The following is a 27,737-nucleotide window of genomic DNA, read 5'->3' on the forward strand; positions in this document are numbered from 1 at the left end:
ATTCATCTGCCACTTTGTGAGGTTATAAATATTTAATTTGAGCAGCTCTGCATATAAAAGTGAGAGAAACAGTTTATTAGATGAATTGCTTCTTTGTCCCTGATACAAACTCTTAATTGTATTTTCTCTCCTTCATTAATCAACTTGGAGATTTTCCTGAGCTGCTCTTTTCTTTTTCAATTAATTTCTAAATTAAACAAAGTCTCACGCCAAAGAGTCGTTTCTTAAAAATGTGTTTATTTCGTAAATAGAGTCGCATCTTCATAAACATACACTATAAGACAGATTTATGGACAGAGGAAGAGGAGGAGGACATCAGTTAACAGAAGTATGATGAAGAATGAATCATCAGCTGAAGCCTGATTTGCTGATGAGGGGGGGGGGGGGGGGGGGGGGGAGATGATCCTCCAGTCTGGCTGCCTGATGCTGAGTCACAGGACGTTCAGAAACCAGATCTCTGAACACTTTCATTCACTTTCCTGTTTCCATCGAGAAAAGCATGATTTGATTCCGGTCTGTGAGGAGAAGCCGAGGCTCCGACGTCAGAGGCTGAACAGCTTCAGGAAGATTTCACTTGAACCAAGAACATTTTATAATAACAAACCCTGTGAACCCAACGTGGACCATGATGTTACATCTGCAGTTAAACCCAGAGGAGAAGTCTGGATTTTCATTATGTTTCTAAAGCCGAGAACAAAGACGACCGACGGCTGATTTTAGTCTTTTTACTAATTTCCAAGAAGCAGGAAAACTCAAAACCTCGACTGGGGCCAGGATTTTACGGCTCTGTGTCTTAAATAAGATCCAATTAAACTCTGATGGAGGTTTTGATTGACGACATGATCCTCATCTGGTGATAAAATATTAAATATTCTTTCTTTTTTCACATTATGAGGCTGAGTCATCTCCTGCTTCGAGAAATAACCTGGAGGCATCGAACCAAACTGCTAAACTGAGAGTTTGGTTCACGTCCGAGTTCAACAACAGATCTAACATCAGTTTCCTGCAAAAACTGCAGCAAAACAAATCACAGACGTTAAATTCTGTCTCTATAACATTTGATATGTGAAGAAATGTGACAGGACATAAAGTCTGGACAAAAAAAAACAACAACCTTCAAACCCAAAGTGTTCGAAATTATTTTTAAACCCAGAAGTTATTCTATAGATTTTAAAATGTACTTTCTCCAACGAGGTTTTGTTTTTGTCTCACGTTTCTATTTCAAGATTTTTTTGTGATAATTCCTCTTTAAGTTTCTGTCAAATATGCATCTTTAACTTTCACTGAAGCTGAAAAGTAAACATTCAAATTGTTCAATGATATTTTGATTTTGTCATCATGTATTAAGACTCATGTAGTTTGTCATGTTGATAAATTTATGAACTTGTAACTTCAGTTTGTCACGTTTATCGTTATCAAATCTTTCACTGATGTGATGACGTCATCTTACTTTAGTTTGGAACACTTTGTGCTCCCGCAGTTGACCACAAGGGGGCGTCAGCGCTGCTCAGACACTGCAGGTGTTTGTGCAGAGATCAGATTCTGCAGCCTCGAGACAAAACACTCAAACTAACGGAGGTCACAGATGATGCTTTTCAAGTTTTTACTCCCGGGGGGAGGGGGGGGGGGGGGATCGATAACAAGGATCCTTTTATAAAAATAAGAAGCTATAGGAGTGTTTAACACGTTAAATATCAAATATGAGGTCAAATGGTTCAAAAGAAAATAAAGAAGATATTTCCTGTGTTGACATTGAAACAGGAACAGTGATGATCAGAATCGGTGGAGTCACGAACTGTAACTTCTAACTTCCTGGTTCAGAGCGTAGACGGGGGGGGGGGGGGGGGGGGGTGGAGTCGCTGCGTTTTACAGAAGCTACAGATTTATTGATATGTAAGAAAAGTTCAACACAAACACAGGAAAATAAAGTACTGCAATAATAAATAGACACTTTCATTGTCACGTGCATCTGTTTGTACCGGACTGAAAAGAAACAAAGGACGTGAACGAGTCAGACTCAGAATCAGACAAAGAAACTTCTTCAAGCATCGACGGCAGCGAATCAGAAACCTGCTGCGACTATGTGTGTTCCCCGTGTGAGCTGAGGAGAGTTGTGTGTTTCTTTGTCGTCAAGTTTAAAACGGTTGTCTTGTGAGGTTTCGATATCGAATCTCTCTTCCGTCGCCTTCTGGATTCTCCTCAAAGTTAAACCTTAACGATTTTTTCCTAATTTCACTTTTCAGAAAGCTGAGTACCACAACTCCTTCCATACAGAGGAACACAACAACACATACACACCAACACACACTTCATCAAGGAGCATGGGGGGAGGACATGACGAGAACGTAAGAGCGGAAACATGACTGGGATGATTTGAATGGTGACGAGTGAGGCAATGATTCAAGCAGAAAAGAAGTTGATTTGTGACTTGTGCAAAAAACACTCGGCTTCCTCTGTTCCTCTCCGAGTCATTCATCTGATAAATCTGTCTCTGAGAAGACGGACACATTCTTCTGTCTGGGTCCACGTGCAGCAGCCGGGGTTTGGAAAAAGCATCTCGCCATTAAAGCCATTTTCGTCTGGCTGGGATCCAAATGGAACCATTATCCCATCGGGGGCTCGAGGGGGGGGCAGGTTGATTCCACAGATGTTCTCAAACCTGATTGGGTCAATTTTAGCTTTTAAAATGTCCCTGACGTCATGAGACTAAATGCTGAGATGCTTTCTCCAACCAGGCTGAATGAGAAAAGGCATTGAGGGGAACAACAACAACAGAAACCACAGAATCAAACCGCTCCCGTCTGCAGCTCCTTCAATTATCGACCAGGAAAACAACCTTCTTGAAAACGTATGGCTTTTTAAAACAGGCTCCACCAGCGGGGAGAGGGAGGCCTGGACAGTCGAGACGAGAGAAGCAGCGCGAACAATAATAATCGTCTTCGTAACAACAACAACAAGAACAACAGGAAGCTTCTGTACAATCAGGCACAAAAAATACACACTTTTTACTCTGATATACTCCAGAGTCCTTCGGTCTTTGGTTGCACGGTGGAGGTGAAGCTCCGCCCAGAGTATCGAGAGAACACCGTCGCTCTGGAAGTGAGCAGAGCCGCTGCATCAGCAGAAAGCTCTGGATGCTACAGGGCTGCGGGGGGGGGGGGGGGGGGGGGGTCTTTCCCTTTCAGTCTGATCAGGAAGAGAAGGTGCAGCGGTTTCGCCAAAAGCTCAAAAAGGTTTTTATACTTCAGCTGCCAGCTCCCGGTGCTACGTGGGGGATCCTGGCTGGTGTCGGTCAAACCACCTCAGTGCAGCTGGGCTCAATGGTTCAGTCCAGGTCCGACTGGCAGGAATCTCCATCCCGTAACTCACTGGATCATTTTTATGACAGTTTCAAGTAAAACACGTTTGGGAAACTGCGTTGAAAATGAAAAATATCTTCACCAAGAGCTGATTGGTTCAATATAAGACTCAACACATCTCTTTCTAAACTGTTTCTCTTATAAATGAGACTTCAGATTTCTCTCCAGGACTCAGATCCTCTGTCAGCAGCAGAGACTCAGATCTGTTCAGATGCAGCAGCTCTCGTGTCAAGTTCGCTTTGCAACTTGCTGAATTGAGTTTTGAGTTGAAGTGTGTTGGTTAAAATGGCGGCAGGGGAGCGGTAAGGACTCAGAGCAGAGAGGTGCCTCCCCCCCCACCCCCCCCTGGCTCTGTGCGCTACAGTTAGCGGCCTCTGGGTGTCAGCAGTGAGACGCCTCGATGGGCGACAGCGTCAGGATGCTGCGATCGTTAGAGTAGAAGTTCTCCGTGTCGCCCCAAGACCTGGAAACAGGCAGCAGGGACCGAGGGTTAGGACACTGATGCAGAGTGTGTGTCTGTCTGTGTGTGTGAGATGTCCAAAGGTTTGTCTTAACAATCATCACAACCGGGCTGAAGGAGCAGAGTGAGAGGTGGAGCAGTGAAGAGTTAGTGATGAGTGTGATGTCGTTAGTGATGAGAATCTAAAGTCTCTTCTCATTTACTCACTAAACCAGATTTATCAGAACCAGATTGAGTCGGAGGATAAAACCTTTTAGTCCCGAGTAAATCCTCATAAAAGGAATTTCATTCAGAACTTGAATTGTTTCTTATTTAATTCAGTTGTTGCAGAGAAACAACAAAGATTCTTGGTTCTGAGGTTTGAGCAGATGAGGAGAGACTCGAGCTGCGTTACCCGTGAACATGAAGTCAACACAATCACCACAAAGAGAAATAAATCATGATGATCAAGCATCAGCAACATTCGTGCTACACAATGAATCGTCTGCTCTCAACAGGACCAGGAGGAGAATTTAGATTTTTCTGCTCAATTATAAAATCGCAAAGAACAGCAAATCTCAAGAAAAATATATGTTTATTATCTGACTGTACGATCTTCCTCCACAGCATTAAACCTCTGTATATGGAATAGACTATGATCTACATGACACAGCCCTCTTAGTAAAAGGGACACTCTTCTGTTAGCTTAGCAAACTGGGTCTCTACTGGAAACGTCCGACAGGGACAGATCCAGACTGGTGCACGATGTCGTCTTCTTTTATAAAACGCTCAAACTAACAGTCTAACAGTCTAAACTAGGCCAGAACATCCCAACATGGACGAATCAGGAGAGTCACAGCTTATCCACCGTGAGGATCTTCTGTGAAAGGTCACCACAGCAGAACCTTCACGGCATCAAACGTGAACCAGAGCCGACGATCACAGCTTCTTCCTCAAAGCAGCAGAGACACTGTGGTTCAACATCCTGTGAGTTCAAACAGCCCCCGCCCCCCCCCCCCCCCCCCCCTCCTGCCACCTGATCTACACAAGGCTGCACGAGGAAACTGTGTGTGTGTAACTGTGTGTGTGTGCAGCTCTGACACACTGACTTGTTTCATAGCCGAGAATATGCTAACGTCATATTCACCCCCCCCACACACATCTGTGTGTTTACTTCCTTGTATTTTCTAGATGTCAGTCGACCTGCTCTGAATAATTCCCACGACCTTTAGTCTAACTCTGCTCATTGAGATGAAGACAACCGTTTTAAAACCTGCTAAACATGGAAACAGGCTGATGACTCAAATGGTGGTTGGACTGGAGGCGCTGTCTCACGTGCTGCATCGTGAAGACGAGTCCGGCTGTCTACAGGCGACGAGGTCAAAACTGAAAACGTCTCGGTCGTTAGGACAGAACCACGAGGACATCAGCACCGAGACCCTTCTGGGGTGAGCCGGTGGGAACGTGAACCCAAGAAGAGAACAGGACAGGACGGGTTTCTGACAAGACGGCGCTCACAGGGGACATTAACAGCACAGGAAGAATTAATGTGGAAGGTCGAGCAGCATTATGCAGATTTCAGACACAAAAGGGACACGGAGAGACAGAGGGGACAGAAAAGAGACTAGCGCAAGAGGACGAGTGTGTGCGGGGGCACAAATACATACAGGTTTACATTGTGTACAAAATACCAAAGGCAACAGCAGCCCCCATGCAACAAGACAGAGTCTGGGCATCCTTGTTTTGCAGCCTGCAGGGGGCGCTACACACCCCGGGTTATAAAACAAGCATGCCCTCATAGTTGGCCTCTTCTCAGAAGCATGTATAAGGCTTCGGGATCCAGTAGAAAAAGACGAATAGATACATGAAGTAGCAAAAAAAACTCAAGAACTCTCAGGTACTGCCCTTCCCAGCAGCCTCTCTGGTTCAGGATGTGGTCCCCTTGTTTAATGAGGAGGAGGAGGAGGAGGAGGAGCGAGAGATGTCTGACAGGAGCTGAGTCTTCATCATTCACTGATTTGACTGTTAAAGGGTCAGAGCAGTCAATTTGTTTAATTTCCATTACAAAACAACAAACCAGGTTTGAAGCCGACGTTAAGTTTGTTGATTAAATAATCATGAAAGAGGTTTAACAGTTGTTTAAGTGGATGTATTCCTGCTAATTGAAGCACGTCAAAGGACTCAGGACAATTTGATTTGTTTGGAGACTCAGCTCCTGGAATGTGACGAGAACACGTGGGAAGTAATATTTAAAAAACATCTCTGACTCCTCACATCCACGTCTGTTCCTGCTTCGTCGCCCACGAGACACGATTCAGCCTCAGCCAGCATTCACCGCCACAACAACAGACCAAGTCAAGCAGCCAGCTACAGTTGGGCTTTGGATAAATATCAGATTAATTCTTTATGTTGTATATAAGTTGCTAATGCGCTTGCTATACGTCCCTTCCAGTCACTAAGCGTGTTATATAGGACTGGGTGGATACATTCCCTCAACCCCTGTGGCAGTTTCCTAGCATTAAGGCCAAACGTGGGAGTCTCACTAATCGCTCTCTGTGGATTTCTGCTTTCTTACCTGAAACCCAGAGGGTGAAGAAGAGGGTGAGGAGGAACACAGGTATGAGATTTACTAATGTTTGTGTTTATCCCTCTGGGAGTATAACTCGACAGATGGAATAATGTAATTGGTCTCGATCAGATGAAGCGTAAGAGGTTTATTATTTGAACTGCAGCCCAGTAACTCCGGCAAAATTACAGTCAGTCACAATTATAGGTCTGAGCGATGAGATTACTGATACAGCTGAATCCCTCAGAGCCGACTGACCGCGATGACACAGACGTGTGCTCAACCGCAAGAGGTGGCAGGTTGCAGTCCAGAGAGGGGGGGGGGGACTGCAAGCTGTCATAGCCTTCACCCACTCACACACACACACACTGTATGTGCTCACATCCTCTGACTGTGCGAGGTCCACTGCAAAACAATCACACCCAAAGAATGCTACATCTTCATTATTGATCTGATCAATAGCGAGTGTCCCACAGCTGGGGGTTTTTTTTTGGGGGGGGGGGGGGGGTTGCTCAGCAGAAAGGGGCCGATCAGGTCAATTAATCAATGACCTCCGCACTCTGGGATTCAGGTAAAAAAAAGACGCAATAACACACAAACTGCCGACGGAGCAGACCCGCAAGCTGTGAACTCCGTGCACTCGTCTTTAAAGCTGCACTCTGCAAAAATATATTTCATGGGGGGGAAAAAAGACGATAAATCAATGAAGAAAAAGAAGTTGTTGATGTTTTCTCATCCTTTATCACATAGTTGTGCTGCAGCAGAGGAGGACTTTTATCTGCAGCCACTAAGAGTTCACTTTGTTCAGGAAACAGACATTGTGTTTTATTGTATTTACCTCTAACTGGCTTTGGCTCAAAAAATGCAACAATTGCTGAGTGCAGCTTAAAAGCTGAGTCACAACTAACTCCCACTTGATATAAAGCACTTTATATCCCTTCAAACACAGGATATAATAGAGATGTGATCACCCACATTTGGTGTTTGGATCAGATACAATTCCAGAAGCTAACCAAAGTCTGGCTCCATCTCAAGTAGTAAAGAAGACTTGCAGCCCAGTATGGAAGTCAACCTAAAGCTCAGATTAATAATCGACATATAGACGAGGCTGTCATCTGCTAAAGTGCATTACAGATTACACAGTTTTCCTTGAAATCAGGCAAAACTTTGATTTCACGGATGTGTTGAACAGAAACGGGACAGAAACAAAGAACAAAGACACATGGTTAATAGACAGACTCGCCCTAATGTAGGGGCAACACAGACAAGACAGGTTACATACTATAGTGGAATAGAAGCCTGTTGGGTAGAGCCCGACAGATATGTCCAATCGGCCGATAATAACCTATCATAGATATGTCCCACATTAAATCGTTGGGCACGGACAAATGCTGAAAAACATTTTTTTTTAAAAAACATAGAAAAAATGCTAAATTTCAAATTCAAAATTTGTTGTCTCCTGCCCTTGGACAGGTTAACAGAAAAGATAAAGCTCAAAGCAAAGGCTCGGCTACAAATGGACCAATAGAAGATATCCACTGAGTTTTGGACCTCATTGGATGATATAAATATTATCGGCTGATCGATATTAGAAGTATCGGTCGGGCTCTACTCTTGGCTGCCTTTATGTCTCCATTCTATTGGCCTCAATGAAATGACCGGGACCCGCATTGTCCAAGGCTTTTCCTGCCAAACATCCACATCGACATGCTACGTGGACGGCATGGGCATATAAATCTATTCAGTCATTGGTCTCTATAGTTTTGGTTACTGGTATTTCTGTCATCGCACACGATTCGGTCGGGCTAATCAAAATGTCCCAGCATGGACATTGATGGAAATAAGAAACTGATGATGCAGTTCATCTGGACGTGATCCACACATCTTCAGCCTCCTCCTTCAGCGGATTTCCCCAAGTCCCAAAAAACCCTTGCACCAGTGTCTAGGCCCATTAGAAACCCAGTTCCCCCACAGCCGGATGCCCACCCAAATACAAATCGGAACGAGAGTTCCAACTTACAGTTGAGTTGCGGCCACATTAAGGGCTACAGCACTCTTCACTGTTGTCCAAATTTTTGAAACCACGAGCTGGTGGCGGTTCGTCAGGTTTCCTAATCATTGTTAGAAGTCGTTGCAGTCCTGCCCACCTGTTGTTGCTGCTGGACGTCGGGCAATGGTTTTCCCCGGCCGGGCACTGGCCTGTCATGTGCTCCAGGAAGCGGGCCAGGCGGGAACAGCCGCTCTGCCCATGTTGGTAGCAGCACAGGGACTCCACACAGCTGAGGCTCTGCGCGGGGGCTGATAGAGACTGAAAGAAGGTGAAGAAGGTTGAAAGAGAGGAAAGGACAGAGGAAGGATTGATGAGAATCGGAAGAGAAGGAAAGAGGGAGAAGTGACAAAGAGAAGAAGTGAATACCAACACAGTCACATTGTGACAGGGTGATGAGGGGGACGGCAGGATGACGAATCACATGCTGTCACCAGAACAATGATGCACAGAGAAAACATTTCAAACATGCTACACAACGAGATGACATATGTTGCAAATCAATACATAAATCATAAAACCAGTAAACAAATCAATAACAAAACCGCTTTCCTTTTCTCACTGAGAGTTTTTACCTCAGGTTTCAAAACAAAGACCTTGAAGGAAACAGAACTCCCACTGTTGCCATATAATCTCATAAACTGTCGGACGGATCTTTATTTCCCTGCAGTGGGTCTGGTTCTACCTGCTTAGTATTATTATGTGACTTCATTGCTGCTTTAAAGATGGACCGTCTCTCTGTTGCAATTATTTCTGCCTGTCACGTCTATGATGGATCACTCACTCTGCGTCCAATCCATAACCCGCAGCATAAACTGAACTAACCCTGATCCAAGGCCAGCCGATCACTTTCATCAGCGGTGATAACAGCCCAGCTCTTTTTTTCTTTACTACCCTTACCATCAAAATTGTATTTTATTACTTTTATGTGACATTTAATAATTTAATCTTCGCACAAATTGTATAACTTCATGTCCTGGGACACAGATCTTAGGATATTCAGCCTGCTTCTGTTTAACTACTGTGGAATAAGAAATAAGACGGTGTCGTCATCATCTATCCAGATCGTCTCAATTTCATAATATGTGAAAACCAATGCAAAGTATTGTCCGTACTATTGTTTAAGTTGGAAAGCAGTGGACAGAAGAGAGCGATGCCCTGGCAGACAGAGCTGAATGAAGTTGGTGCCTAGAAAACTGAGAGATCAGGTGGCGCTGCCGTCCTGAGTCAGCACCCGAGAGAGAGCGACTGGGAGTGAGGGGAGGGAGAAAATGAAGAGCAGAGAGACGAAGAGGAGACGAAGAGGAGCCAGAGAGTGAGGAAACACTCATGTAGTCGGGATCCTGATCAGGACAGGACAGCACAATCATAGATTAACCCCAGAGTAAATCTAGTGACCCATCTGGTCCATAAATCACCTTAAATTTGTACGTTTTTGCAATAATCAATTACAGGCATCATAGATTTCTCAAGATCAAAACTTGCAGAGCAGCAGACTTTATGATTCTCTCTACATTTCTGTGAGACTGAATGAAAAGTTTGGATTCTGTCAAGTTTTAAATCCTCCAGTTTGTACACTACACTGAATATCAGATATTATAAAAAGTGCTTTTGTCGCCAACCATTTCTAACTGTTCATATTTGATCATGTGATGGAGCCTCCTCTGATGCTGGGTGGCAGAATGTGTGACGCTGCTGTTTTTACTTTTCTCTGCGGCAGAAATTGGAGACGCCGTTGGCATGAAACCAAACTATTGTTTTCCTGGCCTGCAACCGAAAAACCCTGACGGGACCAAACTGAAAGTGAATGGTGCTGGCAGTGTCAGGCATCTGTAAATATCTGTCTGCCTTTTAGACTTTACTAAAAAACCAGACAAATGTATACTTATTACTGCAACACACGATTCACCACTTATACTTGGCCATAGCAAGGAGAGAAAACGTGATTACTCCAAACACAACCCAACTGCGAACCAAAGAAAATGGCTGTGACAACCAATTTAACCACAACATGCCCAGATTGTTATGTTTTGTAGACTGATGTTCATCTGTTGTTGAAGTGTCCTTGGTGTTTTTATGTTGGTGAAACCACGTGGGTGATAAATGTAGGTTTTTAACTCCAATGACTGACTCAACAAACCAAGTGTCAAGCACTGAAGCATCAATCAGTCAACACAGAGGTCAACAGGGTTCACATTCTGTGGTTTTCAGTGGCAGTCATGTTAGATTCAGTAAAGTTGCTCATCTGTGCTGATTATGGGGGGGGGGGGGAGAGAACAAGAGAGAAGAATCTACTGAATGAGCCACTTCACTGCATGTTCGTGAGAAACTGACAAACCATGACTGACTGATGATTACAGTTCTCTTGCACAGTGAAGTTTTCCAAGAAACAGATGCCAGAACTAAAGGTTTTGCCATAAACTGAGCAAGGACCAGTGAAAGCTCACATTGTTCCCTGGATGATTTATTATAGTAGCTCCACAGTTCGGCTACAACTCATTTTCACTGTCATTTTAATCAACACACAACTAAAGGCTGATTAAAGCTCAATATATTCGATATACGGCAACAGACAGAGGCTTCTGAGTTAATTTTGTGAAGAAAAAAGATTAAAGAAAAATAAAGGAACGTATAGAAAATAAAAAATGGATTTCATGAGTTTTCAAATACTCACAAGCCATTGAATGAATGAAACATCATTCCAGCATCAATATGGATGAACAGAAGCACAGTGAACGCAGCATGCAAACAACATTCTCACTCTTTAAACCCTGGACATGTATCTGAGCAGTAAGAGGTTATAGGGAAAGGATGGGGGGGGGGTGTAAGGATTAGATTATCCATGCAAAGGTAAGGATGGATGGAGTTGACCGTGATCGTGTGGGGAAATGGTTGTTTCATTCAAACAGGAGTTGAGGCTGGACAGAGACGTACAGGAATACTATTTTTTACATATGAAATACAGGGGCAGTGTAGGGGGCATTCAGCCATGGGGGTGGGATGCAGGTTGTTTTAACAGAGCCTATGTGGTTGAGGCCATATTGCCTGGGCAGTGACATCACGAGGGGGGGGGGACGATGGCAGTGAAATACAGGTATGGTACTACCTAGGGTTAGCAGGGGTCTGGGCCGGGGGTAGCAGGGGGAGGATAAGCAGCTAGCAGGTGCCGATTGTCCTCCCCTGGGCTCCGCTGGACTTTAACAGGGTCATATTCTGGGCCGACTGAACCCTCACCCTCTTCCATCTGAGGGACACAAGATGCTTACAGTGAGCCCTGCTGGCTGGTCACACATCGCAACCATCAGGAACACTGTGGGTGGCATTTAGGAAGCAACAAAACCAGTAAAACCAGTAAAACCAGTCTGCTGACGAACGAAAATCACACTGCAAAAAAATATCCACTTTAGTCTCATATTCAACGATTTGATTTGGGTTTGAAATCATCTCATCACTTACATTTGCTTGATGAAACATATTTTTAGGACTCAACACAAGACTTAACAATCACAGTTAAGGTGGATATGCTTTTTCAGTGTTGCTTATTTACTAGTAAGCAAGTGATCAGTCTGTCAGTAGACACGTTTACATGGACACCGATATTTTGATATTAACCAGATCAAGAAGTAAGTCTGACTAGGACAGTGCTATCTAAACAGCATTTCTCTCAACTCATACCTCAGAAGCATCATAATCAAAATAACGTCTCATTGAGAATAAGGTCAGTAGTGAATACTGGTGTCCATTAAACGTAGTCCCAGTCATTCCAGTAAGCTCAGAAATAGCTGTCAAAACCAATGAGCAGAAAGAAGCTGCAGACATCCCAACTGTCTCTGGGGAAACGGTTCCGTCTACTGCAGATAAAAGCAAATCTATTAGCGTCTGAACTAATCAAGCTGCTGCTGAATCTATCAGAGCCACAAAGTAGATGAACAACAGGAAACCCAGGAGACTATTCTGGGTTCTTCTGTGATTAATTCCCTCTAATCTCATTAGAAACGAAGGACCGAATGATACTGGAAATCGGCAACACAATTGAATAATTTGCATTATACAGCGCTTTTACATTAAAACACCATTTGAAGCCAGTAAGAGCATCTTGTGTACTTCCATTGATTCAACAAATGAATTACTCTGAAATACCATCTCTTTTGCATTAAGTGTTTTGTTTTGTTGCTGTAATGCAACATGTTCCTTAGATCTTCAGGTCCACAGCTTGTTTCTGCTCAAAGACTTTGTGGGATCTGCGTGTATATTATTAATAGTTTGAAATTTATACTTAGTTGCCAGATTATTAGGTTCAACTAGTCCTGGAATAAATTCTACCTTCACAATGGTTATAATGTTTCAGGAATTTGTTTGTATCTTTATATTTATGAATATTATGATATATAAATTACATGGTAGGATATCTTCCAATGATTCACTTTTAGAGCTGGTCAGTCAAAGGTGAAGGGAAACAAAAATATGGTCTGAAAACCATGTTTCCAAGATAATATACGTAAACTAATAATTTATGATCATATGGTTAGAATGAATCATCACTTTGATAAAAACTGAAAATAAACAACATCAAACTAGATATCAAAGGACCATAAAGTCGAAACAGGTTGAAGGTAAGATTCACAAGGGTATGAACTGGCAACTAAGTGAAAAGTAAACCACTGTAAACAATAGACCTAATAATTCTCTTTTGTGCTAGCATATCTCAGCAAGTGCTTCAGAATCATAAAAAGTATCGCACAAGGTTAATTCACATGATCTTGGACAATTGAGTACGTGCAAAATTACAACTCTTAAATTTTTTTTTCGCCAAGTCGTTGTCCAAGATCAAGGAATTATTGAGGTCGCCTCCCCTCACCAGAGACAGCTCACAGTGTTGATACCATTTCACTTGCAGGCTGTTTATTGTGACGTCTACTACGACATCTTCAAGGCATCATTCCAAAATAACTGCGATAACAGACCAGCTGTCTGTCATGTTTCTCATGGGAGGGCGTCATGCTGCTGTGCACGTGGAGTCTGTCATGCAGCTGCAGTGTTGCATCAGACTTCTTCGGTCAGTCAGTTGAAACCATGCAGGGGAACAACTCTGAGCCAAGTAGGGTTTCCTCAAGTGGTGAAACCAGTCTGAGGGCGTACGGCACATGTCAAGTAGATGGACCATGCTATATATAAGGGGGGGGGGGGTTGATGGGCTGCACCATGCGACTGATGTCCCTTTAACATGCCAGACTCAGACTGTGGTTGTATGAGTCCACTAACTGATGGTCAGGAGCTGGGGCTGACCAGGTGATTGGAGTTGGGATAAATGCAGATGCAGAACGTCAGAGTCAGAACAGTGCTTCTTAAATCATGATCCAAATCCACAAATACAGTCCCTGCATGACACAACTGTACAATACTGTCTCGTGAGTTCCAGGGGAGCAATCAAAATTAAGCTAGGGAGGATTCCCATTCATTCATCTGTTTGTTCATGCAGTGGAGGGAGTGATGACAGTACCATGCTGAAGCAGGCAGGAGGTGTGATGATGGATTAAAGTGCAAGACATGCAGCGGTTGAAATGCCTTAAGACACATTCTCCTGCATCGTCTCTAACACCAAAAACACCCAAATACGTTTACTCCCCAATCACGGAGAATGCTGATTGGCTTGTCCGGGGCATGCGCTCACAGACACGAAACAATAAGGTGGAGCTCCGACAGTAGCAGCGCTTGACATTGCAGGACGAGCGCTGCCAGTGTCAGAAACACTATGTAGGACCGAATCAAGTCCAGCCCTGAGAGGAAGAACATTTCACTTGTGTATGAATGATGATAAACAGGAGTGCTTTCTCCATAAAGCAATGCTTCTACATTTTAGGTTTCTCTTGTGTTGCTAGAATTGAGACTGTATATATGACATTAAAACATAATATGGTTTATGTAGAATAATTTAATTTAATCACAGCAAGTGTTGACTAAAAAAGTAGAAATTAAAAATCAAATTACTGATTTTCACAAATTTAGAGCATTAATGTAAAATGTGTCTCATTAAAATATGAACAACCATAAAGTTATTGTTTCCAAATCTGAAAATTGAAGGATTTAAAGCTTTTCTTTATTATAGAAATGATCTAAATATATAAGTGTTTTTCTAGACATGATTAAATGATTAATTAGGAATATAACTTTTTTTTCGAACTAATAAAAGAGAAACTGAACTGATCTATCCTCAACAGAGGGGAAAAGGAGAAGCCAGTGTTGAAGGGCAAATATTCACACACATATTCTGATTCCTGCCAGAATCTAATAACATAGAAGAATTGATTATGAATAAAGCACTCTGTGGATACTTGTTCTAATGGAATAGATTTTTAGATAAATATTAAGCCCAGGGCTGGACCAGTCTCATCTCCTCTACCTAATTTTGCCCAGCTGGCTCTTGGTTCTGGAAAGAGGCTGCAGAGCGATGAAGTCGTCTCCTATTGCCACGCGGTTGGAATACATCTACACCGGGAGCGTACACAGGAGGAAGAACACACACAGACACACAGAGAGGTTAGAGATCAAACTCTCACACACACACGAAGGTCATTCGACCACACACTTAGAATCACACACACAGACACAAAGACAAATCTGGACAAAGTTTAGAACAAAAACAACAAACACCACATTTGTTTTCTGAGAAACAAGAGGAGTTTTGTAAAAGAGGAAAGTAGAAGCCGAGACGTGAATAGACTCCAGCTGGATAAATCAGTAGAATAACAGCGTGGGTCGGCTGAGAGGTGACCATGCAGACTGTGTGTGAGGTGAGTCATGTGGCGTCCGTGAGGAACCATGCTGTTTGTGTAGAGAAGTGGATTAGTCGTGACCACAGAGGCTGAGAAAACAAGGAGCTGTTTCACCGATAAGAGTCGAGAACTTGAGCCACCGAGACATTTCACTTTGTTTTCTTCCTCCGGGCTTTTGTCATCTCACATGAAATATGATTTCCATTATTGTGACGCAAGTCGGAATAAGTATTAAATCTAACACTGTGCACGGAAGACATTTTTAATAACCGACTGTTTGGACCTTGCTGCCATTTACTTCTGAGCCTGGGTCTGCAGATCTTACAGAGAAACCCAAACCTATAGAAATTTATTTTTAACATTTCTCACCTATAACTCTAGCTGGACCTAATTGATTTAAACTCATTTCAATTGATAGATAATAGAACAATAACATGACACCATATGGGATGACTATGTACAGGATGTCATATAACTACATATAGTCCTCAAGTTCTCTCCCTTAATCCTTTGGTGACAATAAAACAAATAGATTAATTTTTCGGAATAAAATCACATTCAGAATCTCCTGTGCCACAACAACTTTCTTCTGATTCCACTACGACATCTACCTGATACTTGATTTCTGTTCTACATACCTGTTACCATTCTGTCCTACTTCTTTCTCTGATCGTGTCCTTCTTTGACTTTCAGCACTCTGTATATCATGAATATACCTCGATAAAAATGATTTATTCTTGGCTACAGTCACTTGGCTATTAGCCATAGTTGGCTAAGTGATGCAGATCCAGGTCTTTGAGTGGATCCTACTCACATGTTCAAAATGTTGTTGAGCAAAGCGATAAGCAAACACAACGTTGGAGATAAACTAAACATCTGCTGTTCTCAGAGAAGCTGCAGCATAGTGATAACCCTGGAAAAATATGGGAGTAACAAAGCAGTAGACAGACAAACGTATTTCACTGTACTAACACAGTGATTTGAGAGCTGCTGTGGCCCAGAGGGACTTTCTGGAGTCCGGCCAGAAGGGTGCAACACAAATCTAATAGAATCCCAGCCAATTTGAAAGAAGATCCTTTTCCTTTTTTGTTTTTAGACAAAGACAGAACAATCCATTTTAGAAGAATGCTAGGACCTGACCGCACCTTCTACTTTCTCCCATTAACCTCTGTGTTACCTGACTCTTCTGCGTGCTGGTGGGCTGCAGATGTCTGTAAAAAACCCTCTTCACAACATCCGGGAAGAGGCAAGTTATGACAATGATGATGATGGCAAACCAGGCGGAACCGCTGGAGAGCAGCTGCACGAATACAAAGTACATGTCCTGGCTGTGGAGGAACGGCCTGGAGGGGAGGGAGAGAAAGAGTTGTTACCCTTTGCAGCCAAGGGGAGCAGCTACACGTTAGAGGGACAGAGACAGTCTGGCTAAAGTTAGCATCAGGACTAAGACTATACGGGTGGGCAGACATGGGCGGCTTAGGGACATCACATAAATAAGGACCCGTTGAGATGTCCTACTACACATATTAATTATTGTCCTTTTCTATCAGGATGGCTCCTGCTGGTCTGAGAGCTGACTGGACTGGGTAGAGTACTTAAGACGGATGTGAAGCTCTGTAGAATCACTTTATAGGTGTATGGAGGGTGTATGTGGAATCTAAGTGGGGCAGATATACCATGGCAAACAATTTTCTTTGATTTCTAAAGCAGTGCTTCGTACAACGACAAAGATTCTGAACTGTTCTCACCAGATGATTCCTCCGTAGAAGAGAGAGAAGATGAAGTAGAAGGCAATCGAACCCCAGGTCACAAAATGGTTCATCCACGTCCAGAAATGAGTCTCTATAGCGAGCTGTCATCAAACAGATGAGATGGAGAGCCGTAAGACACCAAATAAAATATACACATCTGCCTCAGTGCTGTTAAAGAAACCTTGACCTCAACCTGGGACAAATCATTTTCTCCTATTAATGGCCACTGACATCATTCTAATACTTCAAAATTTACTGTAATTCACATTGGCACCGTAGAACGAGTGTGTCCCTATGGACCTTGACCCTATACCTCGCCAATTCTCACACAATCCATCATTTTTAAGTGCATTTAGTTAAGTGGCAAAATTACATAAAAACATAGAAGCCTCCTAAGGAAGATGCATTCAACAGCATGGAGTTAGCCTAAAACGTTAAAGGGTGAAGGGGTTCCAAGTTCTCTGAATCTTGAGATAAATATTAAGGTCTTTAGTTTGCTTTAAATTAGCTTTGACTCATTTTGTCTGTGTTGTTCTGTGCTATTCTTAGTTTGCTGTAAACAACTGACACCTCAGTGTGAAATCCAAGTCAGCACCAGATGATGTCAGTAAAAGAAAATGTCATAAATAAAACAACAGGCTGTGTTGTTGTGAAAGCATGAGATTAAACTTACCTTTAATGTGACAGTGATGACCATAACCGTAAAGACCAGCGTTCCAAAAGTCCAGTTTCCAAACATCTGTTAACAAACATTACAGTCAACATTACTAAACAGTGAAATAGTGCCTATGTTGACTTACATATATATTTAATACATATTACCATTGCCAAAGAAGTGGTAATATAATGATATGGTTACATATCCTATCCTGGGGTATTGTACAGCTTCTACAGGATAACAACCTAAGTTAACAAGATGTGTGGTGTAGCGGTGTCTATAATGGGTCCCTGCCCTCCCACTGTGTCGCTGCCACTGGGAGCTCGGCTTCATATGAGAATCACTCTACTTGGTGTTTAGGAGGTGGAGGGGGGGGGGGCATTGTTTCTTCTGTCATCCAATTCAAGACACTGTTGGAATCACAGCTCTGAAAACTAATAGTGAGTAATTTGGGTGACTAACAGAGAGAAACTCAGGGCGGTAAGACAACAGTTCTGGGCCCTTTAATGGAAAGTGTTCAAGCTGTAGTTTATTTATATCATAAGTAAAAAAGTATTCTACAAACTCTCATCTCTGTGTCCATTTGTTTAATTATCTATCTGTGAACCATCACTGCTGATAAAACCACTCGTGAGGCCCTGGTGTCACTTTTCATTTACCTTTCACCTCATGCAGTTATTTATATTTCAAACATATGTACTGGACGTGGTTATTCTAAAAAGTCATAAATATTACAATGTATAAATCAAGTTGATGCAGCAGTGTAGGAAATAAATTCTCTCTGCATCTGTCGGCCCATGAGATTAATCTAGAATATATAACTGCACATATGATGAGAATACACATGAAATTGATCTGCTATATTTAAAAAAGTGATGATGAATGTATGTGTGAATGCTTATGACTTGTTGAAGTCTGTGGAAAATGAATGGAAACCTGATCATATACTTGAGCCTGACTATTTTACTGGTGGACTAATGACAAATCATAAATAATGGCCATAAAACTCTTCATCGCAATGTTTCAAATATGAAAAACTGAGTCTTTTTTTGTATTAGACAGCAACACATCAGACGAGGAATCATTCTGATAAGTCTCATTCAACCCCCCCAAGGAGACATGCATTCAGCTGTAGAGCAGACTCTTACCAACTGCCTGTTAGCTCGCAAGATCTGAAGACATGCACAGCGTGAAGGCAGAAGGAAAAAAAAGAGTAATCAACAAAAGATAGAGAAAAATAACCAGAGAGAGAGAGACAGAGAGCAATATGAGTGCTTGCTGGAATACCAAACTTTAGACAAGATATGCAGTGGGAAAGGAAAGAGAAGAAAACTAATTTTGTGAAGAACCAGAGGCACAGAAGATATGACAAGAAGAAAAGTTACAAATTACAAGAAATTGTTAAGTAACAAGTGAGTGACGAACATGCGCTATTTAAGAGGCTGTTAAATACAGAGACAGAATGAGGGAGTGGGAGAGTAAGTAACTGGGGAGAAACCAGCAGGCAACAAGTACCATCAATAATTCATCATAACATGCACACAAACGTTATCTTGCTTTTCTTTACTGCCCGTCTTGTTTGCCCTCAAGCAACATTTCCCTAATGTGATTTATGTAAAGATCTTCTCAGCGAGGATTCCGACAGAATAAAAACCATGTAGTACATCTTCTCTCTCACACACACACACAGACACACACACAGACCTGTCCGTTGCCCATAAGTGTGGTGTCTTCTCCCATCAGGATGTACGATCCAAAGAAGAAGATGAAGGCGTGACAGAAGCCCAACAATGTCCAGTACAGGAAGGTCCGAAAAGACAGCAGAGCGTTTTTGCTAATGTCCCTGTAGGATACAAACATTATCGTTTACTTTAGAGAACAGAGAAAAAGTTCAGTGTAACACTTGATAGTATGATGATGGTAAGTTAATTTACAGATTGATTCAGAAAAAAACGTTTCATAACATGTAGACCAAACAAGATGTACACGGCAACAAACTCAAACTACTTGATCCAAATTAAATGATGCATGAAATCTCTCTCAGCCACCTTTGCTAGAGTAGCTTCCCACAAACAATGGATCAACAGGCTTACCTGTACAGGCCAGGTTTGTTCTGCAGGACGTGCGGATGGACCAGCTGTTCAAACAGGCTGAACACCAGTATGGGCAGCGAGGTGAAGCAGATGTTGTAGAGTGTTAGATAAACACTGTCGTACAGAGTCTGGGATGACAAGACAACATGTCACTCAACACAAGCTTATCAACTTTATCCACAGCTCATCGAACCAAACATGACAGGCAGGGATGTTGAAGAGTCAGATATATTATGCAAATCAAAATATAATGGTGGCAATATCTTTTCTGTGTTCATGAGATATATTATTTACATATTGTGGTAGAAGGTTGGGATTTGATCCTTGTGATCAGATTTAGTGTGTTAATGGTGTGATAGAGCAAATGCATCGTATAAACATTAACTCCCAAGTTGTAAAGCTGTGTCATATTAATGTGTTAATACATTTGAGAGAAATTAGAGATTCAACATTTGAATGTGGCAGAAACTCAAAATGACTGAATCTCAATGAGGTTCTTACCAAAAAACTAAAAACAGAAAAAACTGTATCCATGCAGTTTTCTGTTGTTCAGGTATTTTTATCCCAAGATGAGACAAAACAAACAAAACAACAGATGACAAATATGAGAGACATAAAGTTACTTACTTGTTGTGAAAACAAACAGAAGAACTGGTATAAAAACTGGGGCGTAATAAAACACACATTCTAGAAAAGAGAGACAGAAAGAAATGTTATACGAGGTGCAGTGAAGAAGACTTAATTAAACACAATCTAGAGCCTCATTTAAAAACCATTTCTATAAATTAGAATATGTTTGTTTACTGGTATTTGCATCAGTATCTGAATCTACGTCTATAAAGTCTAAGGAATAGTCAAAAGAAGGAATGATCTTGTAGAAAGAAATTCAAATTCAGAAGTTTCACTCACCTTGTAGAAAAAGTACTGTACAAGGGTAGCTATTCGAATGTAGTAGAAGTGACCGTGGACCAGCAGTAGTTTAGACAGGAACCTAAACCTGGCAATTGCATAGTCACTGTTTCTCACGGCCTGACGACCCTCCTTACCCATGATACCTGGAGGAGACACACAAACACATGTTAGAGAAGAAAGAGCAGTATACAACTACAGCTGAGTGTGTGAGTGTGTGTGTGTTGAGTTGTTACCTATGCCCACGTGGGCTTCCTGTATCATACTGACATCATTAGCTCCATCTCCAATAGCTAAGGTGATGGGTTTCTCCGGAGATGTTTTAAAAAGACGTACCACCTGGACAGAAAACAGTAATACTGATTTCTGGACTGAGTTTCAGAGCAAACACAAAGCTAGAATAGAACCTTTGACTTTACTAAAACAATGAGAGTTTGTGATTTAGCTCATGTCAGAATATTGTCAAAAGATTCATTCCTCTCCAAAAGTAGTTTTGATTTGTTGAGGCGAGTTGTGTGAGTGGCAAAGCACTGGTACCTTTGCTTTCTGTAGTGGGGCCATGCGGCAGCACAACACAGCCGAACAGTTTTTACACACTTCCATGAAGAGCTTCTCGTGCCCCCTCAATGCTAAAGAGAGACTGGCTCCATCCACGACCAGCCCGTGCTGTATGACATGGTCCTCCTTTATCCTGAGGGCAAACAGAGACAACATGTCAGAAAATGTATTAATCAAATGACTGGTATCCAAATAAATCTGATATGTAGATTCTATATTTCTCAGAAGGAGGATCACGCGCTCACCTCCGGGCCAGTATGCGGAGCTGCTCGGCACACTCGTTGTCTGAGCGCTGCTGCAGAAGCTCCAGGATGTTCATGGTTCGGTGAAAGTGACCACAGGACAGGCTGACACTGACCGCGGTTTCGTGTTTGTCCCCTGTCAGCACCCATACTTTGATCCCTGCCAGCCGCAAAGCCTCAATGGTCTCCTGCACTTTGTCTTGGAGTCTGAGGGACACAAGGAAGAGAGAATATACTCCATGTGCATGTTTGGTCAAATGAAACCAGGTCAACTCTCCGGTGATTTGAACTTTAAGGATATTTAGTTTTGTACATGTGGGTGAGGTGGTGTAACTAGATGAGACTGACATTCAAACCTGGTGTTTTTGTTGCTTAGCACTTAATGTGGTCACACCCTGGAGGCTTGTTAGTAAACTAGATTAGTCGTAACTCAATAAGAGTAATTAGATGAATGTAGGGGGCATTTTCCCTAAAGCTTCTTTTATTGGACAGGTTTAGTCTGAGTGTGGACAAACAGGTTTTTAAGAAACCAAGCAACAAATTAACAAATAAATATGGTTTGACTAATAGGAAGTTGAACAGACGTCTCAAACAGCAAAAGATAAAACCAAAGGATCTAAGCATCCATGACCTTTTTCTCTGACGTCTCTGTGCAGTAGCACTTTTTGTTATTGACAGCATCTCTTAGAGCCTGACCGATAAAATGAATACGGTATAATATTACCATGACTCTGTTTTTTGTTTTTTTCTCGACAAAAAAGAAGAGGAAGGAATTCCTGGTGTTGTCTTCTATAATAGATGAGGTCCTGTGATTGTGACCATATGTGCCCGAGGAGGAATTCATCCCAGATAGAAAAACAGAACAGCAGAGAGAGAGAGAGAGAGAGAGAGAGAGAGAGAGAGAGAGAGAGAGAGAGAGAGAGAGGAGGGGGGGGAGAGAGAGCGAGAGGGCAGAGATATAAATGGAGTGGGAGAAGCGCGAGGCTTATGCGAGGAGCAGATGGTGAGCGGATGCAAACACATATCAACATTCATTTCCAGAGATTCTCAGCGAGGTGGCGTCTCCATCTCCCTGCAGACTGTACGTTGGTCCTCTGTTAGATTCTCCCTCCCACTGTCGAGCTGCCTGTTCCTAGCAGTGTGTTTTCTACTGTTTTATGAAGCACTAGTTTTTCTATTTGGGACTTTCGACTTTGGCATTTATTAAAAACAGAAATAAACTTGGTTGGGTATCAGCACTTTACTTTTGGGGCTGCAATGAGATGTAGGTCTCATTCTAAGCACATTGAAAAGTGCACATGCAGCTTAAAGAGTAAAACATGTTAGTACTATATAAGAGAAACAGTTGTTTAAAAGAAACAATGTGGATATAAACCATATGCTTTACCCGGTGGCAATATGATATTTACTTTGCCAGTTGCAACACATGATACAAAAACATATATAGCATCATACTGTATGTTGGGAATTTAAAGTGGCTTTCACATCATGTATTCTAATTGGCTCTATTTTAATGGAATAGTTTGATGGTTTATCCAATTTCTTGAGACTATGTGATCGATACCGCTAATAGCCAGCAGGTGATTAGCTTAGCATAAAGACTCAAAGTGGGGGAAACTGCAAACCTGACTCTGTCTTAATTTAAAAGAAAAAATCCACTTAACAGAACCTCTAAACGGTGCTCATTAAAAAACACATCGTGTCGGACATTATATGGAAGGTGAATATCTTTTTTTATTTCATTTAGCTGAATCTTTGCCTCTGGACAAATCCCAGGTATTCCATTCTTTATCATAAACTAACACAAGCACAAGCTGGCTCCAGCTTCCTGTTGAGCGTACTGAGTCAGTCACAGAACCGAAGCACAGACACCACAGTGTTTGTCCTGTTTGTCTGAAGCTAATGCTGCCAGTTTGGAAGGCACTGGCAGGCTGTCATGGGTTTTTCCAATGTATTGAGTTGTGAATGTAATGAAATCAAGTATTAATGGCAACAATAAGATGATAATAGTGCGATTTATCCTTTAAATGTTCATACTTGTCCTCCACCCCTGTTGCTCCCAGGACCTGCAGGTCTTTCTCGATGTAGCTGAAGGCCTCCTGAAGTCTCTCCTCCCTCTGCTGCAGAGCAGTGCGGGCGCCATTCAGTCGCCTGTCCACATCCATGTACTCCTCTGGGCTGAAGTGACGACATGCGACCACCAGGGTCCGCAAACCTTTCTGTGGTCGGAGGAGGTGGGTGAGGGATGGGAAGAGAAAAACAAGAGATATGAGAAAGCATATAAGACGAGAAATAATAACAACAAAAGATAAAATAAAGATAAACAATAACGGACAAGTTCATGAGGAAAGGAACAGTAGGTCAAGAGGATGTGGGAAAGGAATACGAATAAAAGAGAAATAACAGAAAAACTAATTATCAAAGCTTGGCTTTAAATCAGGGAACCGGCCTGAGGGGTCGACGACCACAAATCAACCCAGTCCTGAGCACCGACTCCTGGGTACTGATGTCAGATTACATGATGTGGGGGACAGATACGCCTGTTTGTGTGCGAGTGTGTGTGTGGCTGTTGCAGTGAAGAATTTACAGTCTAATGGGAACAGAGACCGACAGAGCCAGAAGTAATTACTACAATGTTGTCAAATGTCAGGCCTACACATCAACTCACACAAACCACCGTGTGCTTGAGGAAATATTTTCACAGTCAAATATTTGAATTATTCATCATAATATTCAGACATTCTCTGACGTGTTTGGTTTGGTAAACATAGTTTGTTCAAATCAATGTGACTCCAGTTCATCAGCACATTCACAGAAAGTCGTATTTAATACACTCCAGAGCGGCTGCTGGATGATGGTTTTATGCTTTGTTATTGATTTTATGATGTTCAATCTAATAAACTGATGGATTTGGAATTATTTGCTGACCAATAACCACTGAATACAAATCAGTAATCCAACGATGAAGAAAGTTCCTGGTAAAGATTCTCAGACACAAGAAGTGCATTTCATTTAATAAACAAACGACTCCTCACCAGAGCAAACTCATCAACGTGCAGTCTCGTCTTCTCTATCTCACCACTGGTGCTGAAAGGCAAGATGGCGGACTCTGCTCCCTTGGTAAACAGCACTTGATCTCCTTAAAAGTCAAGATATGCAAAAAACAACATGCTTATATTCATATATAATATGTAATGTGCATGTCTTCAACCATATTATCAAACTGCAGTTGCGTTATTCGGTCCATTGCATCAGTGAGTGGGAATTTGTGAAGTAGGCTGGATAAAAATCGCCTTTTGAATGCACTAGATCTACCATTTCCCAAAAGTGCAGAGAGGTAGAACATAGTGTTACCTGAGGGAGTCTGGAGTATGACGCTCATCCTCCTGCGATCAGCATCAAACTCTAACACATGGAGCAGTTTGTACCTGAGTGAGCAAAGACAGCATGTTTGGACTGAGCCACATCTCTAAACAGTCATGCACTTAAATAGCTGAACACAAGAAGGGTAACTTTAAGACATATAAACTAATGTTACCGAGAAAATAAGCTTCACTTCACAGCCAACAATAATATTTTGAGTATTGGTGATATTGAGAGAAACTCAGGGTGAGACGTACTTCTCTAACTTGCCAAATGTTTTGATTTCCAGGGAGTCTCCGCTGCTGCCACTGAAGGCCACTCCGATTCTGGGAAAAGGGAGGACAGAAGTTATTGATTAAAATTCTCTGGAGAACGAAGACTTTGACCTTCAAGATATCAGAAATACGATCCTTTAAAAAAACAAAAAGCTGTAACTTTTATCCATTGCCCTTTTTCAGACCATTAAATAATCTATCTATCTCAGTTTCTGTCATGTGCTCAGACTGTAGGAAAAGGTGAATCCTAATAAAACTCAGGTGAACCAATAGAAAACCAAGACTCCAAACAAGGTAATGCAATTTAGGACCTTTTTGTTCTAATGTGACTGTTCCTTGAAAACGTTCCAACATATTCAGTCTGATCATGTTTGTGTTTTATGAGATCAGAACTCCGACTGTGTCGCCTTTTGCTTTATATCATCACAGATGCTCGGTGGTTCAGTGGAGCACGGAGCCGCAGGGTCATGGGTGCAGTCCCTTACCGCTCAACATAATTTTATTTAATGGTTCGATAAACTGCATTGACAAGAATTACTGACTAGATGCCCTATTAAAATCTTGACACACGAGTCAGAATATTTAGATGGGCCCTACACAGCCACATTTCCTAATCATCAATTCTCCACGTTTTTAATTTCTTCTCCAGCTTCTACAACCTCCCTTTTGCACAGGTATGGTGGAATGTCCCGTTTTTCAACCACCCCCTTGACATCAAGTTGCTGCCTGTGCTGGATTTCTGGGAGCAATAAAATAAACAACAAGTGACTGAGGAAAAAGTCCATTTAGCCAGCACTCTGACCTCCACGGGATTTTTAATGTCCCTCAGCAGCTGACAGTCAGGAGAGGTAGAACAGCACGTAGACTTTAACCTTACGTCTACAGCCAGGATTTATATAAAGCTAATAAAATGCCTATATATTGTGACAGGTAATTTCTGGCCCCAATAAAGCCGGAGTTCTTTTATTATACCGACAGTAGCCTGAGACTGAAAACACTGGACACTTTCAACTCAAACTTTACGAATAGTTTTCAAAAGTTATTTGTTTTTTACTATCACCGTCATCCTAACATAGACAATAAAGCCTGAAATTACCTGTGTTGTAACAATCACACATATTAAAGATTTGGTAAACTACAAACTCTACCTTAATTGATACCTTTGGTCAACATCAGCTCTCATCTATTACCATATTTCTAGGTTCTAGTCTCTCATGGAGCCTCACCTCTTCGCTGCCTCTACTAAAGCTTTCTCGTCTGGGGAAGAGGCGTAGTACTCCATGTGATTAGAAGAGAAACCGTTTGAGTGGGAGAACGGGTCTCCAATCAGGCAGTCGGGTTGGTCGTAGCTGATATGAACCGTGTGACACAATGACACCGCCTGGATAAATAACAATTCCTCACCGATCTGTAACGAGAGAAGACGGGAAGATGAGAGAGGAAGAAACATCTTGGGTGATGAACTTTCGCAGTTCTACGTCTGTGTATTAGTCTAATTATCTATAGCTGAGTATATAAACAGCCAAAGGAAAAAAGCTATAAGTGACATTGTGTGTCTTTGTATGTCAGCCAAGAGAAAATGCATGTAATATGTGTATGTTTTTGAGTTACCAGGTGAGGCCTAGAACCATCCGGTGAATCGTCAGTCATTCCCTCTGGAACCAGTTTGCCATTAACCTCCCGGTACTTTGTTCCATTAATGGAACACTCACGGAAATGCATCTCGTTTTCTGTTAGCGTACCCGTCTTATCGGTAAAAACATATTCCACCTGGAAGACAGAAACACACAACAGTGCACATGTAGGTTAGGACTGACTGAAGGAGAGGGAGAGATGTTGTAAATAATAAAGAAACGCCAGTATTATCAATTAATCATAGCGGTTCTTAGACTTTCACTGTGTGTGTGTGTGTACTTCTTCTCCCTACCTGCCCCAGCTCCTCATTGAGGTCGGAGGTGTTGACCTGAGCTTTCTCGTCAGTTTCCTCGTGGTAAAGGTCCAAATCCCAGCCAATGAAAAAGGAGCCCAGGAACTTCTGCATCTCCACAGTAACGTACAGTGAGATTGGGATGATGAAGTTGTAGAGAACCAAAAATGCCAAGAAGTCCGAGATGAACTTCAAGATCTGAAGGAGGCAGGAGAGAATCACGTTTTTATTAGGATGATACACAAGAGGAGTGAAACTTAAACTTGACAAATGTGAACAGGGTGTGTTGTCTTAAACTATAAGGGGTAATGGTGAGACAGCAAAATAGATGTGCTTAATGCACGTCTATTTCACACTCACACTAATCCTTTTTAAATGAAAGCAGCCCGAGTATCGCCAGCTATGAATAAGTGATAATAAGATGTTAGACCTGGAGTAATGAAAGTCTACGAGACAATTGGTAAAAGGTTTAGACTCTAACAGGGTCAGCGTGGCACTATATCTAAAAACATAGCCATTGTTTTATTGCTGTTATTCGGCTCGGTCTACAGTGAGCAGGATGTCCAGTTTACAACTTTATTGTCTCTGTCTTAATACATAGAGGCTGCTGACTGATTGGTGTTGGCAGGCCGGCTGATGGGCGAGCACACTTGTCCTGTGTCGGGCACTTCCTCTATTATGCCCAGTCACAAATTCTTGAAACACCAACCTCCCGACTGTGTGTATACACGAGGATTCAAACTATTGTACATCTTTATATCTTCACTACCTTCGTGT

General features: G+C 42.1%; 1 protein-coding gene across 5 annotated transcripts in view; it reads right to left on the reverse strand.

Moving 5' to 3' along the window:
• Positions 1-217: 217 nt before the first annotated feature.
• The window catches only part of atp11b (ATPase phospholipid transporting 11B (putative)), a 42,010-nt gene continuing 14,490 nt past the window's right edge, over positions 218-27,737 (reverse strand). The window contains exons 12-30 of one of the 5 annotated variants that reach the window (XM_053430062.1): positions 26,961-27,158; positions 26,645-26,803; positions 26,260-26,441; positions 25,016-25,084; positions 24,750-24,823; positions 24,431-24,534; positions 23,433-23,614; positions 21,399-21,602; positions 21,133-21,286; positions 20,832-20,934; positions 20,596-20,741; positions 20,314-20,373; positions 19,687-19,814; positions 19,298-19,436; positions 17,609-17,674; positions 16,933-17,036; positions 16,362-16,527; positions 8,512-8,672; positions 218-3,822 (exon numbers count right to left, since the gene is read on the reverse strand). In XM_053430062.1, coding sequence (XP_053286037.1) covers positions 3,741-3,822; positions 8,512-8,672; positions 16,362-16,527; positions 16,933-17,036; positions 17,609-17,674; positions 19,298-19,436; positions 19,687-19,814; positions 20,314-20,373; positions 20,596-20,741; positions 20,832-20,934; positions 21,133-21,286; positions 21,399-21,602; positions 23,433-23,614; positions 24,431-24,534; positions 24,750-24,823; positions 25,016-25,084; positions 26,260-26,441; positions 26,645-26,803; positions 26,961-27,158 — 2,481 coding nt within the window. In that variant the 3' untranslated portion in view covers positions 218-3,740. Of the gene's footprint in view, positions 3,823-6,905; positions 8,673-16,361; positions 16,528-16,932; positions 17,037-17,608; positions 17,675-19,297; positions 19,437-19,686; positions 19,815-20,313; positions 20,374-20,595; positions 20,742-20,831; positions 20,935-21,132; positions 21,287-21,398; positions 21,603-23,432; positions 23,615-24,430; positions 24,535-24,749; positions 24,824-25,015; positions 25,085-26,259; positions 26,442-26,644; positions 26,804-26,960; positions 27,159-27,737 lie in introns of those variants that run through there. The other 4 variants (XM_053430061.1, XM_053430063.1, XM_053430064.1 and 1 more) reach the window with 4 other exon arrangements.

Source organism: Pleuronectes platessa, chromosome 9 (assembly GCF_947347685.1).
Source record: "Pleuronectes platessa chromosome 9, fPlePla1.1, whole genome shotgun sequence".
NCBI lineage: Eukaryota > Metazoa > Chordata > Actinopteri > Pleuronectiformes > Pleuronectidae > Pleuronectes > Pleuronectes platessa.